The sequence below is a fragment of the Grampus griseus genome (genome assembly GCF_964374135.1).
Source record: "Grampus griseus genome assembly, chromosome: X".
NCBI classification, from domain to species: domain Eukaryota; kingdom Metazoa; phylum Chordata; class Mammalia; order Artiodactyla; family Delphinidae; genus Grampus; species Grampus griseus.
Window position 1 is genome coordinate 103,025,862 of NC_138999.1, and position 18,027 is coordinate 103,043,888.

The 18,027-nt window shown below is 42.1% G+C and overlaps 1 protein-coding gene across 1 annotated transcript in view; it reads right to left on the minus strand.

Annotated features, from left to right (window-relative positions):
• Positions 1–14,152: 14,152 nt before the first annotated feature.
• The window catches only part of LAMP2 (lysosomal associated membrane protein 2), a 37,780-nt gene continuing 33,905 nt past the window's right edge, over positions 14,153–18,027 (minus strand). Inside the window, exon 9 of the mRNA XM_082680802.1 lies at positions 14,153–16,946. Coding sequence (XP_082536928.1) covers positions 16,804–16,946 — 143 coding nt within the window. The 3' untranslated portion in view covers positions 14,153–16,803. The remainder of the gene's footprint in view (positions 16,947–18,027) is intronic.

An 18,027-nucleotide genomic window follows, 5' to 3' on the forward strand; every position in this document is an offset into this window, starting at 1 on the left:
CTACAGTAATCAAAACACTATGGTACTGGCACAAAAACAGATACTTAGATCAATGGAACAGAATAGAGAGCTCAGAAATAAACCCACAAACTTATGGCCAATTAATCTACAACAAAGGAGGCAAGAATATACAATAGAGAAAAGACAGTCTCTTCAGTAAGTGGTGCTGGGAAAACTAGACAGCTACATCTAAAACAATGAGATTAGAACATTTTCTCACACATATATAAAAATAAACTCAAAATGGATTAAAGACCTAAATGCAAGACCTAAAACCATAAAACTCCTAGAAGAAAACATAGGTGGAACACTCTTTGGCATAAATCATAGCATTATTTTGGATCTGTCTCCTAATGCAAAAGAACAAAAAGCAAAATAAATAAATGGGACCTAATTAAACTTAAAAGCTTTTTCACAGCAAAGGAAACCATTAACAAAATGAAAAGACAACCTACTGAATGGGAGAAAATATTTGCAAATGATATGACTGATAAGGGGTTAATACTAAATAGCTCATACAACTCAATATCAAAAAAACAAACAACTTGATTTAAAAATGGGCAGAAAACCTGAACAGACATTTTTCCAGAGGAGACATACAGATGGCAAACAGGCACATGAAAAGATGTTCAACAGCACTCATCATCAGAGAAATGCAAATCAAAACAACAATGAGATATCACCTCACACCTGTCAGAATGGCCATCATCAAAAAGGCCACAAATAACAAGTGTTGGTGAGGATGTGGAGCAAAAGGAACCCTTGTACACTGTTGGTGGGAATGTAAATTGGTGCAGCTACTGTGGAAAACAGTATAGAGGTTTCTCAACTAAAAATGGAACTGCCATATGATCCAGCAACTCCACTCCTTGGTATATATCTGAAGAAAATGAAAACACTAATTTGAAAAGATACATGCACCTCAATGTTCACAGCAGCATTATTTAAAATTATTTACAATAGCCAAGATACTGTAGCAACGTAAGTGTCCATCAACAGACAAATGGATAAAGAAGATCTGAGATGGACTTCCCTGGCGGTCCAGTGGTTAAGACTTTGCCTTCCAATGCAGGGGGTGCAGGTTCAACCCCTGGTCAGGGAGCTAAGATCCCACATGCCTCAGGGCCCAAAAACCAAAACATAAAACAGAAGCAATACTGTAACTAATTCAGTAAAGACTTTAAAAATGGTCCACATCAAACAAACAAACAAAATCTTAAAAAATAAAGAAGATCTGAGATACACATACACACACACACACACACACACACACACACACACACACAGGAATATGACTCACTTATAAAAAAGAATGAAATTTTGTCATCTGCAACAACATAGGTGGACCTGGAGGGTATCATGCTTAGTGAAATAAGTCAGACAGAGAAAGGCAAATACTGCATATTATCACTTATATGTGGAATCTAAAAAATAAGACAAACTAGTGAATATAACAATAAAGAAACAGACTCACAGATATAGACCACAAACTAGTGTTTACCAGTGGGGAGAGGGAAGGGGGAAAGGAAAGATACGAGTAGGGGATCAAGAGGTACAAACTACTATGTATAAAATAAGCTACAAGGATATATTGTACAGTACAGGGAACATAGCCAATATTTTATAACTATAAATGGAGTATAATCTATAGAAATTTTGAATCACTATGTTGTACACCTGAAACTAATATAGTTTTGTAAATTAACTCTCTCTCTACATATATATGTGTGTGTGTGTGTGTGTGTGTGTGTGTGTGTGTGTGTGTGTGTGTGTGTGTGTATAATATAACCAGACAGGATCTGGGGCTGTGATTGGGCACAGACTGTTAGAACTATGACTCCACACCACCACTATTATGACTTCTCTTAGCAGCAACTATCTAATCATTGCAATAAGAATTAACATATTATAAACACTTTATAGATTATCATATTTAATCTTCACAACCCTATAAAGTAGGTCCTATATTCCCATTTTACAGCTGATGGAATTGAAGCCCAGAGGAAAAAAGTAAAAGTAAAATAAAATTATAGGAGTGAATAAGCTCATCCAAGGAGAACATATAGAATGAAAAGAGGAGGGGTCTGAAGACAAAACTGGGAAAATACTAACTTTGGAGCTGTGGGAAGAAGAAGAATAAATAGTTCAAAGAAACAGAAAGATAAGCCAGAGGAATAGGAGGAACATCAGAAGAATTTGATGTCACAGAAACCAAGACAGTATTGAGTGTCAAGGACGGAATGGGAAAGAGAATCAAACCCTACTGAAAAATCACGTGAAAACTAACTTTCAAAGTATCCACTCGCTTTTGTACTGAGGTAGGGACTGCTGGTGACCTTATCAGAGAATTTTCACTAAAGTTTTGGGGGATGAAAACCAAAGTGCAGCAGGTTGAAGGGTTAAGGGAGCACAGTGAAGTGGACATAGTGTAGACTATTCTCTAATGAGAAGAGAGAAAGGCCAGGACTTGGGTTAGAGGGAGGAAATTATTCCAAGTACAGAGGGAACTTGAACAGGTTTACCCTCTGGGAGAAAAATATCCAGTAGCACAGGAGGGGGGAGGGGCGGCAGAGAGGCAGGAAATACAGGGGAAATAAGATGTAATGAAGTCCCTGAGGAAATGGAATAGGAGAGACTGGGATCTAGAGCATGAAGGTAGGGTTTAGCAAGGAAAACCGAGGGGCTTCATGGCTCAGCCACTTGATTTTCTTGATGAGACGAACTCCAAGGTTGTCTGCTTTAGGATGAGGTAAGAGAGCAGACAGCTTGAGACCATATAGAAAGTTTGAGATAGCAGCTGACAGTTAAGCGAGAGGGAGCTGAACCAAAAGAACCCCCCCCACGCCCACTCACCTGACTTCCGGGTTTGAAATTTGTTGCGCCGTATCCAGGTGCCGTCCTTCAGAAGCTCTTGGAAACGAGAATCATTGTGAGGCGCACTGCGGTCCCTGGGAGCACAGTCACCAGCCAGCCTGCCCTGTAGGAGGTTCTGTGCCAAGGAGAGCGCGTCCCAGGTGGACCCTGGAGCAGTCACCCAACTTGCCCGCCCAACAGGGGCCGCTGGGTAGAGTACGGTGGTTCCCAACATGCTTTGCGGCGTGAGTCGGAGCCCACATCTGAGAAGTGCTAGCTCGTCGCCCTGAGGGGGTTTGGTATGGCGAGTGGGTGGCTTCACTCTTTGTTAGGAGAACGCACGGGTGAGAGGGGAAGGAGGCTGAGGAGGAGGCCAGGACTGAGCTAGGGCTGAAGGAGGACTGAGTGAGGAGCAGAGAGGCGGATCGGTTGAGGGCCACCGCTCACCACAGAGGCAGTGGCTCTGCCGACGAGGCCACGGCGGCCATGGCCGTGGACTTCAGAGACCCCAGCAGCGGTTTCCGCCACAACGAGGTAGTTATGTTCATCAACGAAGAGGTGCTCAGTAATGGAGGCGGCCCAGACTTCTACTTGACCTTCCGCTCACGGCCCTGGAACGAGATCGAGGACGAGCTGCAGTCCATCCTGGCCAACCTGTAGGTACCACTGGCCATCAAGAGGGCCTGCGCCTGGAGTGTGCTGGCCTTGAGCGTGCGTGTGGCCACGAGGCACCAGGATCAGCAGGCCCGCCAGGTCCAGCGGCTGCAGGAGCAGGTGGGGCAGCGGGAGACGGCCACCTGGGCTCTGACCTCTCAGCTGCAGCGCCTGCGCGAGCGCGAGGCGCGCGAGGCGCGCGAGGCGATTGTCAGGCGGTTGCGTTGCACCCGCAGCTACCTGCAGCAGATGCTGAAAGAGCACGAGGCCCTGCGTAAGCAGCTGCTCCAGGCCGAGATGCAGCCTCAGGAGTTCGTATCCCGGTCTGAAGCCCAGCAGCTCTGGGCTGACATGTGGCCCCTGACCCCAGAGGAGCGAAACACGTTGCTGGTCTCGATGTCGCAGCGCAGGCAGATGGAGGAAGCCCAGAATGCCTCGGCAGGTGGTGTGCTTTACGTGCCGCTACCCCCGAGTTCCTGGCCCCACGTTGTTCAGCCCCCTCCTCCCATGCCGTTACACATGCCATTCCCATACCCACCACCTCCCGCACCTAGGGTAGTCTCAAAAGCAGAAGCAGCAGCCGCAGCAGCAACATTCCCACCCCAGATGCCTGCTGGGGGGATCTACCAACCTGGCATGCAGCCTGCAGTCGTGTCCCAGGAGGAGGTAGCCCTGCAGTGGGACCTGAGGATCCAAGGCCAAGAGGAAGGTCCTGTGAGGCCCCCACTTCGTAAATCCCTCGGGGCACAGCTGGAGCCAAGAAGACCCAATGAAGCAACAACCTCAGGAACAGACGCCCAGGCCACCAGAGGTAAGAAAGCCTTTAAACCCCAGCAAGAGGAGAAACCTGCCCCAGACCTCAGGAGGAGGGATTGGGACTGCCTAAGGTATAGAGTGGGATTAATTTTTCCTGATACTTGCCTTGCAATAAATGCCAGAAAATCTAGATACTAAGTGAGGTGGAAAGTCTTGGCCAAAACAAGCTCCTCATTAAATTCAGGGATGGGATGTAGAAAAAGAATGGACACATAGTCTAAAGAGAAATCAATTTCTGGAGGCCCTCTTCTGCTCAAAAACTAACTCTTTTATTTACATCATAAAAAATTTGAAAATCCATCAAACAAAAATTTTCATTATCCTACCATCAAGCAATAACAGATATAACATAATATATCTGTTTCTACATACGGATCTCTTTCTCCCACTTTCATATTATACATGTATATGTATATGTGTGTATACAATGTGTATTGTTTTAAAGGAAGATGAGATTCTATTGAATATGTTAATTAATCCTTTAAAGGAAAATTTCTCCAATTGCATTTAAGTTCACAGGTTGGTAGACTTTGGATGGCTGCTACCGATTGGTTGACACCCTCGAGAGGCTGATGTGATTAAACCTTCTCTTTTTCTCCTTTCTGTATTCTTCTAACTTCCTCTCTCCCATAATACCAGGTCTTTGGCTGAGAATAACCACGCTCTTAGAACATAAGATACACTTTATTCTAGGAACACTGCTTTTCCTTGAGAACGCTATTGTTATGCTGTATTCTGCGGCAGTGTTCATATTTGTTTCTTGATTTGTTTTTATAACATTCATTGGTTTGGGCCTGTTCTTTGTGTCTCTAAGCTCCAGGAACTTCGTGTGAAGCTGAAGGAGGTCCAGCTCCCAGTGTGTGAATCCTTAGGAAATACCCTTCTGGCTCTCAGCAACCTTCACCTCAGTGAGATCTCAACTGGCTGGAGGTAAAGAGTATCAGAGAAAAGGAAACATTCTGGCACACATCTTGCAACAAGGGAGGGCAGACAAATTTTGTTAAACTTAATGCTTCTGTTGGGGACAAGAGATAGACATAGCAGATTTTCAAAGAGGGGGTGGGAGGGTAGTATTAAACTGTAGGGGTTACAGAAAGTTTGTCAAATTGCATTCATTAATTCATCGAACAAATAGTGATTGATTGTCTATTATGTGCTAGGAACTACTATTGTATGTTATTATCTGGTACACACATTTTAACTCAGTTGGATAAGTTTGGTTAGATGACAGGAGAGAGCCTAATTTGGCGTACAAATTATATCAGGAGTGACTTCTTTGCCTTACACATAGTATGGCTTTAGGGTAAACCCAATTGAAATAAAGTCAAGATCCATTTCTACGATTCTGGGGGCAATGTCAAAGAGACTTTCATGGAAGGATTTGAATGACTGAACTGCTCATCACATTGATCCCCGTGGAAATGAATGAGCAGGGGCATATATTGGGAATGTAGCCTCACAAAAGTACAGGAGGACTTTTCTCATACTCCTGCTGATTTCCCCCCTTGAGAGGGACAGCTATTTTCTCAGTTGTCTGAAAGACGACTGCACTGTCTTTAAGAAAGACAGTGCTTTGGGAGAGTGTTGGCTACACACTCGAACCCTCAGCTTCAGGCTGCCCCCATCCCGAGCCCCTTTCCAATCAAGAGTAGGTGAAGAATGAAATGGATTCCAAGGACAGGCATTATGCTATGGATGGTGCTTCCCCTGGGAGTACCTACTGGATTAAAAATAGAACTGGACTGGGACAAGCACCCTAAGTCTTGACAATGCCCCTGGGCCTTTCTCTTCCACTTGGTGTGTTCTCTGCAGGCTCTCTGCTCCCCTGAGGCAGCTGCTGCAAGCCACGGGGAGCCAGGGTCGAGCCCAGGGGCTGGGAAGTTAGGTCAGCCTCCAGGCTGAACAAAAAGTGTCCTTGAGTTCCCCCAGGAGATCCCCATTCACCAAGCTCAACATTTGTCAGAGGTTTTCTGATTCTAACTAGTAATGAAGAGTGTGCACTTACTTGCTGTGTCTTCTGTGTAGTGTGTACCTCGGGGCAGGTTTGCTCAGAAGCGGCAGTTTGAATCTGCATCTTCCCTCCATCCCACTGAGGTGACAGAAAATCCAATCTCATTCACTATTGAAGGGGCCCTCCTCTTCCTGTGAGTTACTCAAGAATGGGAGGGCAGAGGGTGTTCTACAGGGTCGTCAATCCATTGTGATTGTCCCTGCTCCCCTCACTGTCCAAGTCCCCACGGTTCCTTGAAGGTGGGCATCTCTGCTACTCCTGGGCCCGTGGGGCACGAGAGGTGAGGTGAGGAGGGGGCTTCTGCCTAGGCTGGGAGCCCTAATGCCTGGTGTCCAGCCTCCCTACAGGCACCGAGAAGCCATTTCCCTGAGGCCCTGTATCCCAGAGGTCCCTTGAGCAGAAATTTCCCCCCTGCATTTCTGCCCTGCAAGGCACTGCCCCCTCCCTCCTATGCATAATCCCATCAAGGTGCTCAGGATTCTGCAGAACAGCCAGGCTTAGACAGTCAGCTAACAAGACAAATGTTCCCTGAGGCAAAGGGGGGTAGAGTCTGGCTACCTGCTTGGTGTAGAGACAGGGAAGGGGCAGAGAACAGACGTGAACCTGACCCACCAGCATTCTCTCTTCCCTCGGAGTCCTGATTACCAGGAGGCCTGGGTAACTCGGGAGGGCGCTGGGGAGGAAGGGGACCATCAGGGACATCCACCCAAAGCTAGGCTTTCTGGGTTGGAGAATGGCTTTGTGATACTTGTGTATGCTGATAGCTCCCTGGAATTTTGGGAGGATGGGACACAGATGAGACTTGGGAATATTATAGTACATTTTAATCTGGCAGTTCTCAATGCATGGTTTCTGAGCCAGCAGCATCAGGATCACCTGGAAACTTATTACAAATGCAAATTCTCAAGCTCCACCTCAGACCTCCTGACTCGGGAAGTTGTGGGAGGTGAGGCCTAACAGGTGTTTCTGGTGCTTACTAAAGTTTGAGAACCTTTGTAACCCCTAGTGTAGTGTGAACAAATCACCCTGGATCTCGTTATGGTTGGTTCATTTAGGGCTTCACAACACACTCTGATGTCCATTGGAACATCTGTAGACCTGTATGAAAGCAGACAGCCCAGGCACAACTCTTCCATAGCTCAGTGTGATCACCTAATATTTCAGGGCTGACTTTTTTCATAGCAACCTGCATGAATCTTTGGCCAGAATCACTGAGGTTGGCTGTCAGTCATCCCTTTGTTCTAGGCTGGGCACATGCAGGTAAAGGCAGCAAGTTGTTTAAGAGCCTGGGCTTTGGAGCCAGAGAGACTGGCTTCATACATCTGCTCTACCATTCACTAGCTGTGTGACCGAAAACAAACTAGTGAATTTCTCGGATTCCCGAGAAATTGTATTGGCTCCCTTCCCCCACTGTTAGGGTTCTTCTCTGTGATGATGGGGTAATGGGTATAAAGGATGCCCACTGTGTGCCTTCTCATACCACTGAGTACGTACTATGTGACACTGTATGGCCATTATCCCATTGGTGACCATCACAGCTCCGGAAAGTATAAGTATAATAGATAGCTATCAATAGTTCTTCAAGGAGGATATTTTACTCCCATTTTTACAAATGTGGCAACTCAATAAGTTACCCAGAGTCATTCAGTTGGGAGTCGGTGAAGCCTGGGTTCTAACCCCAGTCTGCCTGGCACCAAACTCCATGCCCTTTCTACTATATCACAGAGCCTCAACCTTGTACCCTTACCAATTAATAGCAGTTAACAGGGTCTGTCAATACCTTGATGGATATAATTGACGATAATGGAAGGACTCTGAATCATAGGCCGTCTGGTGGAGAGGGAAGTGAGTGGAGATGGCAAAAGAGTCAGGCTTGGTCGCTGTGGAGTGTTGGTGCTAGAAAAGAAGGTGCTGGAAGGAGTGTGGACATGGCTTCTAGGGGTGTCAGCCTGGTGAAAGCTGCAGAGACAGAGATGCAGAAGGCTGAGGCAGCATGCGGTGGCTGCCACGTTCCCTGCCCCACCTCCACCGAGCCCCTTGCCATCAACACTTCCACTCCCATTCGTCTCACTCAGCTGCAGAAGTAGTGGGCTCCAAGCTGACCCTTCCTGCGGGGGCCTCTGCAGGCAGCAAGTGTAAAGTTTAGGGATTGGGAGAAGCACCTCAGGTGTCACAGGAGGCAACAAAAGACCGATCGATAATAGGTGTGCCTCTGCATCCCTCTGTGGGTGAGAGAGCTGTGCCCGATGCATGGCAAAGGGCAGCTAACCAGACTAATAAGCAGTGTCAAATAAAAAGTTTCCTTTGATAAAAACAAGTTTCAAATGAGGGCAGAGCCCTGATATATGGTAGGAGTGGAGGCTTTGTCTTCTCACAGAGCCAACTGTTATTTATAAGCAGGATGCAAGAGAGAACCAAGGAGATTAAAACCCACTCTCTTGGGAAATCATTTTCCTGAGGGCCTTTCTGACTGTCAAAGTAAACTAGATTCACCAAAACAAGAAGTAGGAAAAGCAATTAAAACCATGCACAATCCCAAAACCTGGAGGCAACTGCTGTTTATATTTTAATGTATTTACTTTATATACACACACATATGCATATATATACCCACATACATATATACCAAGACACAATACGGTACATACTTTTTTGTAGCCTCCTCAACTGTGAAAGTAGTGGCTCAAATCTGGATCCTTTCTGTGGTGGGCTCCGCACCCCGCATGGGGGAAAGTATAGGGATTGGGAGAAGCACTTCTTGGATGGCAGAGGAGCAGTTATAGATATAGATACATAGATATAGATTTATTTACCAAAACAGAAAAATGGTACATACTTCTTTCCTACATTTGTTTCTCACTTAACAGTAAGACACGAACATTGTCTCATATTTGAATTATTTGAGAATGTGACTTTAAATGGCCGTGTAACGTGCTGTCATGTCAATGTTTCAATTTATTTAAGCTGTTCTATCTCATTGGGCATTTAGATTGTTTCCAAATTTTCATTTCACACTCAACACTGGGTTAGTGTGCAGAGTTTTCTGTACTGTGCCCAAGAGTAAATATAATCATTTAAAATATCTTTAACCAATTTGAAAGATATCTTGTTTTGATTTATATTTCTTTGCTGATTAGAAAGATGGAGTATTTTTTCAAATTGCTTATCCATTTGTATTTCTTCTGTCATGACTTAGCTATTCATGTCCTTATTCCAGTGTACTCATGGAATATTCATCTTCTTTTGTATTTATTTGATAGTAACGATATTAACCTAACCCTTTGTCATACTTAAGATGCAAGTATTTTCCCTTGTTTGTTGTTTATCTTTAAATTTGTGTGTGGTGGCATTTTGATAGTCAGAAGTATTAACTTCTTATATATTGAAATCTTTTCCCTGTCATTTCTTCTTTTTCTTTTATTAGGAAGGCCTTTATTCTGAGATAAGATACAACCATCTATATTTGATTCTGTATCTTTTACAGTTTTTAAAAATTTAACTCCTTAATCATCCTTGAATTTATTTTGGTATTTATGAGGTAAGTCTCAATGTATTTTTCCCCTAAATAATCAACCTAGTATCTCAGCATCATTTTTCAATGTTCCATTCTTTCCCCATTGATCTGAAAAGAACATCTTTATCAAATACCAAATACACACACAGTGTGTGTGTGTGTTGTCCATTAAATTGTTGGTCTATTATTATATCCATCTAACATTTGATCCTAGCTTTATAGCACATCTTAATAAATGCAGTACAAGTTATCACTCATTTATTTTTTTCTAAACTTTCTTGGTAGTTTTCACCTGTGTATTCTCAGTTGAAGCTTTATGATTTAACTCTACTCCTTTGAGTCCCAGATGTACTTCTTCAGTTGGATTCTGTGAGGCTTATCCAATCACTTCATAATTCATTCCTTTTTTAAAAATAAATTTATTTATTTATTTTTGGCTGCATTGGGTCTTCGTTGCTGCACGCGGGCTTTCTCTAATTGTGGCGAGCGGGGGCTACTCTTCGTTGTGGTGCACAGGCTTCTCATTGCGGTGGCTTCTCTTGTGAGCACCTGCTCCTGGCACGCGGCTTCAGCAGTTGTGGCACGTGGGCTCAGTAGTTGTGGCTCTCAGGCTCTAGAGCGCAGGCTCAGTAGTTGTGGCGCACGGGCTTAGTTGCTCTGTGACATGTGGGATCTTCTCGGACCAGGGATCAAACCCATGTCCCCTGCATTGGCAGGCGGATTCTTAACCACTGTGCCACCAGGGAAGTCCCATTCCTCTTTTTTTTTTAACCTAGTTTGAGTAGGTTTCTGTTCCTTAAGTCTTTAATCTCAGCCCTATTCTTTCTCTTCACTTCCTCCTTCCATGATCTTATCTAAACATTTGACACCTATCATCTTTAGGAAGAAGATTCCAATCTATATAATAAAAAAAAGCTCACGCTTATTGCTTACTATGTATATTTGGTGGCATTATCTTATTTAATTCCCTTTAAAACCCTACAAGATAGGTAGTAGTACCACCTTCATCTTACAGATGTAGAAACCTAGGCTTAGAGAAGTTAAGTAACTTGTGCTGCGTGTTAAGAGCCAGGATTCAAATTCTTTTCTGATATACCTGCCATCCTAAGCTATGTAGCATTTAAAAGAAGGAAACGTGACTATTAAAAATTCTGTCTGCTTTAAAACTGAAAATCATAGCCACCACAGATACAGACTTCTGTTTTTGGAATTGAAAATGACACAAGCAGTATGTCATACTAAAAGGAGGTTGTAATGGTAGCGTGCTGAAAGGCATTGGCTCTGACCACTTGGGTCTGAATCCCAGATGCATTCAATGGATTAATGGTGTTATAATCCACATACAGCACTCTCCACAGTGCCTGGTACATATCAACTCTAAGACATACATTTTTGGGAGTTCCCTGGTGGCCTAGTGGTTAGGATTCCGGGCTTTCACTGCCGTGGCCCGGGTTCAATCCCTGGCTGGGGAACTGAGATGCTGCGTGGTGTGGCCAAAAAGGAAAAAAAAAAAGATGTACTTTTTTCACATTTTTGAAACCAGTAGGTCTCTCACAGTTTAATTGGCAGTATTTATCTTACAACTGATGGCATCTTAGATTTGATGAAATAAGGTAGAAAGTGCTTAATAAGTGTTTAGCTATTACACAAGATGACCACTCATCCATCAGCAAATATTTCTTCAGTGTGAACTATGTGCAAGGCACTGTTCTAGGGACTGGGACGGACTAGTAAACACAGCAAAGATTCTTGCTCTCATGAAGTTTACCTTCTAGTAGGAGACAAACATGAAATACAGATTAACAAGTATATAGTATGTCAGATGGTAAGAGGTGGTAAGTAACAGAAGTGAAACAGAGTAAGGGGGATGGGAAGTGGTGGGGGCAGGGAGTGCTCTATTAGACAGAGTGCACAGGGAATGCTGCCCTGACTAGGTGACATTTGAAGAGACCTGCATGGGATTAGAGGGTGAGCCATGAGGATAGCTGGGGGAATATCTTTCCAGGTAGAAGGCAGAGCAATTGCAAGGGCCTTGAAGTGAGGGCACCCTTAGGGTCTTTGAGGGGTAGCAAGAGGGCCATTATGGCTGGAGAGAAGCGAGTACAGGAGGGTAAATGAGGTGGGAGGGGGAAGTGCTGCAGCTTATAGTTGGAAACTTTAAGTATGTGGATAAGGATTTCTTGAAATCCTCTCAAAAAGGCTCTAGATCTAAGAGTAGGAACTGCGTATTGGGGCTCACAACCACCTAGCAAGGATTGCCGAGTGTCATGGCTACACTGCACTTAAGGCTGGCGGACGGCTGGGGGGTAGAGATGGCATTAATTTAGGTAAAGTGAGGAGAGAGACAGTTCCATTTAGTCTCTTAAACACACTAATGCACAGTCAAAATGATTCATGGTGCAGAACAGTTTGAGGGCAGAATGATAATGATACGTGATCAGAATAACTAGATGAAGCTACTCTGAAAAAAAGAGTGACATTCAGGGCTTAACATTACTAATGAGGTACAGCACAAACTGGCCTTGGTTTGATCTTTCAGAAGGCATGCTGCCACAGCATCCGTCCTTGCTTCAAGTGGGCTGGACAAAACTAAAGTTATTTTAAGAATACGGAAGAACATTTACAGGGTAACTACATGTAGGACAGAAGAGTACAGAAGTCAGATTTCTGTAACCATTTAATGTAAGGTACATGGTTTTTAAAAAATCTTTTGCTTCTTAGCAGCCAGGATGCATAGTGGTTAAGAGTATGGTCCTTGAAGGCAGACGGAGCTGGGCTCAAATGTCAGTTTTGTTACTTACTCTTTGTGGGACTTTTGTTAAGTAACCAACTCAAGCCTCAGTTACCTCCTCTGTAAACTGGGAATGATACTGCCCAACCTCAGAGAGTTGCTATGAGGATTAAATGAAATGTGTGTAAAGTGCACAGCATTGTAACTGCTCAATAAAACTATAGGGCTTCCCTGGTGGCACAGTGGTTAAGAATCCGCCTGCCAATGCAGGGGACAAGGGTTCGAGCCCTGGTCCGGGAAGATCCCTCAAGCTGCGGAGCAACTAAGCCCGTGCGCCACAACTACTGAGACTGCGCTCTAGAGCCCACGAGCCACAACTACTGAAGCCCGCACACCTAGAGCCCGTGCTCCGCAACAAGAGAAGCCACTGCAATGAGAAGCCCGCGCACCGCAACAAAGAGTAGGCCCCGCTCGCCGCAACTAGAGAAAGTCCGCGCGCAGCAACGAAGACCCAACGCAGCCAAAGACAATAATAAATAAAAAATTATAAAATAAACAAATAAAACTATAGCTGCATTTTCCTACTAAAAATGTATTGTATACCAAGATTTCTCCTGTTCATTATCTCTTGAAAGAGAGGAACTCAAATTTACAACTGCCATCAAAATACATACAGACAATAAAAGCAAAGAGAAAGCGCAACGTTTCCTTAGAATTAGGCAGTTCTAGCATTACAGTGTACACACTGAATTTAAAAAGATGGACCTCCAAGTTGACTTTTTAGATACATGGCAACATACATAGAACCACTCTACTTGCTATCAATAATCTTAAAGTGCTTCTTTCAGAGGCTCTATGAGGTGCAGAGTTGCGCAATATATTCAGCAAAGCTGAGACAAGACAGGTTCTATTGAGAACCCCCTCCCCAGTCCCACAAATGCAAGGTAAGGCCATTTTTGGACTGAATTAGAAGCCACTAAACATTTATCAGAAAATGAAACCCTGTTACTCAGGAACTGTGGAGAGATCCAAAGTTCAATTCCTTCTCCCACCAAAAATGTCTCTTATGTAAAAAGGAATGTATGTCATTTAATCCAATCATATAACATTTAAGCATTAGGCTGGGTTATAAGGAATTTTCAGAAAATGGATAGCTCCTTCTCAGCCCGTCATATCCCTGAGGTGTATCTTGCTCAGAATGGAATGAACTTCAACAGTGAGTACATTATATCAATGCAGACATAATATGCTCAAAGTACATTTATTATGAAGCTCTTAAATTTGATTTCCATATTTTATTTTCAATACTTTCTTGTAATTTTCATGACTACATAGGCCCCCATATTTGAAATGTCTGCATTAAAGGTTCTAATGCCTTCTTAATGACGGCACTTGGTTAATTTGCAGACCTATGAGATCATATGAGTCCTACTGACAATTCAAAAGACAATAATTTGAGGAACTTAGATTTTATAAATCAATCCAAGCTCTTAAGACTGAGAACATGGAATAAAAATGAAGTTATCCATAGTGATATAGATTGTATGATCTTTATTATATTTTAATCCATCAATCTAAAATTGACACACATCAGATCAAACAGGAGTACCACAGTATTTATTTTGTAGGTATTAATTAGTTTACTATATTGATATATACAAAACTTTAGGTAGCAGCAGGCATCAGTTCTTCCAAAGAAGCTTAGGTAAAAACAATTCTTTATGAGTTCAAAGTCCTACTATTTGACCCCCCTGTTGTACTGACAATAAAAATGAACTCAGTGAGCAAAGCTTATTGAACACTCAGTTCATAGATTTTGGGCTTCCTGTATTTTATTGGAGTTGAAGCAGTTATTGTTTGAACCCTCTGTTAATATTTTATATTTCAATTAATCTTAATTCTCAAAGAATTAAAACATGTTTGCTAATTATCTAAGATAAAACCATGATACCCAATGAAGAATTAGTGATGTTAGTCTCCTACCCCAAAAGTAGAAAACTTTTAAATGAACCCATAATTTTGAATGTATCTGAATTTTCCAATCCATATACCTAGCAAGGTCACAAGCTGATTTAAATAATCTGGCTTTTAGACAATCATCTCAAAAATATTTTTTGAAACAAAGCCACTGTTCTTTATGATGCCATCATTTTGACCAAATAACAAATAAGCAATTGTTTTCAAAGGAGAACATTTTAAAAGGAAACATTCTTTATATACTTAGCAAAGAGAGGAGAGCTTGAGTCTACAAGTCAGAACCAGAGAGTTCTAAGGGAAATGTAGTTGAGCAATCTATTTCTACTCCAGTTTGGAATATATGCTTTTGAGATGCACTGCATATAAAGATAGTAAAGAAAGATGTTGATGAATTTTCTTTTTAAAAAAAAAAACAAAAATTTCCAACTTCACTTATCGGCAAAGAGTTCTGGCATCAGTTAATGGCAGCAATACAGTGGTGAGCATCTGCATTGTGCTAAGAGGTAGATGGGGACCTAATCCTTGGATGTAATAACTAACTTTATTTAAGGTTTAGGCTTAATTTTTTAATCCAAGGAACATTTTAAAATTTATTTATTTTTGGCTGTGTTGGGTCTTTGTTGCTGCGCACAGGCCTTCACTAGTTGCGGTGAGCGGGAGCTACTCTTCTTGAGGTGCAGTAGCTTCTCTTGTTGTGGAGTACAGGCTCTAAGCACATGGGCTTCAGTAGTTGTGGCCTACGGGCTTAGTTGCTCCGCGGCATGTGGGATCTTCCCGGACCAGGGCTCGAACCCATGTTCCCTGCATTGGCAGGCGGATTCTTAACCACTGCGCCACCAGGGAAGTCCCAATCCAAGGAACATTTTAAAAGTGAAGGCAGATCTTTGGGAAACTTTTCTTTTTTAGTTATATAGAGATAAAATAGTTTGATAAAATAAACATCTGCCTTATGCTAATAACAGGAGTGCAAAGCAGCCATTTGGACACTAGAGAAATACAACAGTGTGCTTCCAAATCAAAGGACAATTCAATAGCCTAGCCAATCAAGCAGACACTGGGAGGAGTGGCCTCTAGTACCTTACTCCAGTAGCCAGAGCCATTAGAGGTCCCTACAGGGATATAAGTCTGTATCAAGATCAACAAATTTACAGAACAATCCTGGTCCAGCTCTGGCCAGGCAGCCATCTGACTGATGATACTTCAGGGCCACTAGCCTCTAAAGTTAGCACATGCTGCTGTGAGAAAAAAGAAACCAATACATTAAAATTATCAATTAGAACTTATTCATACAGGGGATGAGAGAGTACAGGAGGCACACAAAATAGAGAAGCTTTGTTTTGTTTTTATAGTGGAAGATGAATTAACTTTGTGAACAAGTTAAGGCTGTAAGGGAAAAAAAATTCTAAATCATAACTCTAAAAAAAAAATAACCCTTTCTGTATCAACACCTTAAAAAAAAAACGCCATAGATCTTACTTCATCCTTCAGCATAAATGGAAAGTCTGAGGTAATCAATATATTCCAAACTCCAGTAGGAAAAAAAAAAAGACATCCGTGTTTGTTTGGGGTTTTTTAAAAATATTTATTTATTTATTTTGGCTGCACCGAGTCTTAGTTGCGACATCCTTGTTAAAATATAGTAGCCACTAACAGTAATAAAGAAAACAGCCAGACTTTTGCTATTAAATACAATATTATGAAGACATTCCTTTCTTTCTTTCTTTTTAACTAGCAGGAAAATTAAATCAGAATTTAAATAATCTTGTTTAGGCGGTTCGGAATCTAAGTCTTATTACAAACCAAATTTTATGTTTGCCACCAATGAAAACGAATTCACTATGTTCTTGAGTTTATTTCCTGAAGCAAGTTAAGTTCTCTAACAGCTTTGATTATGCAAATAATGTCAAAGAGGCAAAATACAAGTAACTGCAACATATAAAATTATACTTCAGTAGAAATGCTTTCATAATTGGATCCAGAGGCTTAGAATCATTATTCACTAAAAAAAACATATTCTAAGCCACAATTTTTCTTTCAATTACACTTTTACAAAGGAAGAAAAAAATAGGAAAAAAAGAAGAAATCGGCCCTAATAGTGCTACTCATGCCCAAGTTAGCTAGCAACTCACTGAGGTTAATCTGCGTATCTCAAACAATCAATTGCACAGCATTTCCTGGCTTTTTAGCCAATGGAAAACATAACTTCTAATGGCAAAAAAAACCCCAAAAAGCACTAGATTTAATTGATTACACAGACTGATAACCAGTACGACTTTTCCTTCTTCCAATCATATAAGAGATAAAGACAACAATTATAAGGAAGCCCAAGGCCACACCCACTGCAACAGGAATAAGAAAGTTGAGGTCAGAGTCAGCAGAACATTCTTCAGCTGTTAGAAAAGAACAGACAGAAAGCAAGGAAAGGAAATTAGTAAGGAATGCAATTAAGCAGAAACAAGAAACAAGCATTTTGAAAGAGTACATAGGTTAGTCTTTTACAGCATTACCCTTATTTTCTTATTTTCCACTATGTCCACCCAAGTATTTCCAAGCAACTGATCCTCCTGTATCTCTCACTGTCACTTCATCTCAAATCACACCTAATTCCTCAGTACGAAAAGCAGAAGTTAAGGGAAGAACGGGAAAGGGTCCAAAACAAAGAATTGTGCTTGCCTAATATGGGAAGATTTTATGTTGAATTGTCTAATGGCACTGCAGGGAAAGAGCGGCACTGCGGGGAAAGAGCAGCACTGCGGGAATCTTCACTTAAAACCACTACCTGCGTATTTCCCCACTCCCTTTCTCCCCTGCCACGGCTATCGTGAAAATACAAATAAGAATTCTGTATGAGTAATAACATCTAAGTTAAAAAGGACTCATGATCAAGAAAAATGCAGTATAATTTTTTTCATACAAGCATTAGGTAGCTATCAGGTTATATGTAATTATTTTTAGCTGAGCAGTGGCCTGGAAGAATAATAGCAGAGTCCAATGGACATTGCAGTCCACTCCACTGGACCACCAGGAAGGCGGTGTGCACATGCAATGTAGCTTCTGAGCTCTGGACTGAGACAGAACTGAGTTTGAATCTTGATTCCTTCAATTACTAGCTAAAGGACCTTGGTCAAGTAATTTAAACTGCGCCTCACTTTCCTCATCTGTAAAAGGGGGAGAAGAATACCTATATTATAAGGTATCTGAGGATTAAATGATATTTCTAAAGTATATGATACACATCAGGAGGTCAACAAGTGTTCATTCCCTTCTCTTTTCCTCCCATGTTTGTGATCCCATCCAAGGAGGTTTAGGCTTTGAAGTAGCAGAGGTCAAAATAGGAGCCATTGAAAAAGCCAATATTCAGTACTTTTAAAAATACTTAAGCAAACAAAGTTGGTATCATGTGTCATTTATTGAAATTAGTTAGTACAGAAACTCAAAGTGCCCAGTTCTGATCTCCCAGTTTCAAGTTTA